General features: G+C 48.7%; 1 protein-coding gene across 1 annotated transcript in view; it reads left to right on the plus strand.

Annotated features, from left to right (window-relative positions):
• The window catches only part of LOC142290040 (putative G-protein coupled receptor 25), a 1,077-nt gene extending 607 nt beyond the window's left edge, over window positions 1–470 (plus strand). Inside the window, exons 1-2 of the mRNA XM_075333987.1 lie at window positions 1–42; window positions 196–470. The exon at window positions 1–42 is cut by the window's left edge and continues 607 nt beyond it. Coding sequence (XP_075190102.1) covers window positions 1–42; window positions 196–470 — 317 coding nt within the window. The remainder of the gene's footprint in view (window positions 43–195) is intronic.
• Window positions 471–731: the final 261 nt, after the last annotated feature.

The raw sequence follows: 731 nt of genomic DNA on the forward strand, positions 1-731 counted from the left end.
CATTTGTCTTGCCTTTTGCTGTTGTCCTCTTCTGCTACTGTCGTATGGCTAGGTACCTATGAAACTACTTTGGCAAGCAAGTGAAGGCAATGAGTACAGGGAAGCCCCGGCGTGGGCACAGCTGGCTTCGAATAGTCTCCTGTGTGGTGGGGGCTTTTTGCATCTCTTGGCTTCCCTTTAACACCCTCAACACAGTTCGAGTGATATCGAAACTGGGCATCAAGATCTCCTGCTCCATGGACGATGCCATACACCAAGCCCTGAGTGCCACGGCTGCTCTTGCCTTTGCCAATAGTTGCTCCAACCCACTGATCTATGCCCTCCTGGATGCTGGATTTAGGCGCCGTGCCCAACTGTCCATTCCAGGGCTCTTCTACAAGTGTCGTTCTATGGTGCCTATTCCAAGCTGGACCATGCCAACCACTAGTATGAGTATGGAAAGTACCAGCACCTACACTGGTAACCGATGAGCGTACAAGCCTAGCAAGTCGTAACCATGAGTTCAACAACTTTTTGGATGCACTTGATGAACACCTGCTCAATAATGAGCCATAAACAATTACATGGATTATAATTTGGTAGGATGTAATATGGACGTGGAGGACCCCATATGTTGTCAATGGCATGATAAATGATCTAGCTGGAGGTAACAGGGGCCAAATATCCAGATCTTGTCAGATTTGGAGTCTGGTGTCCAGTATGGCCACAATGATGCCCCCTGGTGGTGAGAT

The sequence above is a fragment of the Anomaloglossus baeobatrachus genome, chromosome 2 (genome assembly GCF_048569485.1).
Source record: "Anomaloglossus baeobatrachus isolate aAnoBae1 chromosome 2, aAnoBae1.hap1, whole genome shotgun sequence".
NCBI lineage: Eukaryota > Metazoa > Chordata > Amphibia > Anura > Aromobatidae > Anomaloglossus > Anomaloglossus baeobatrachus.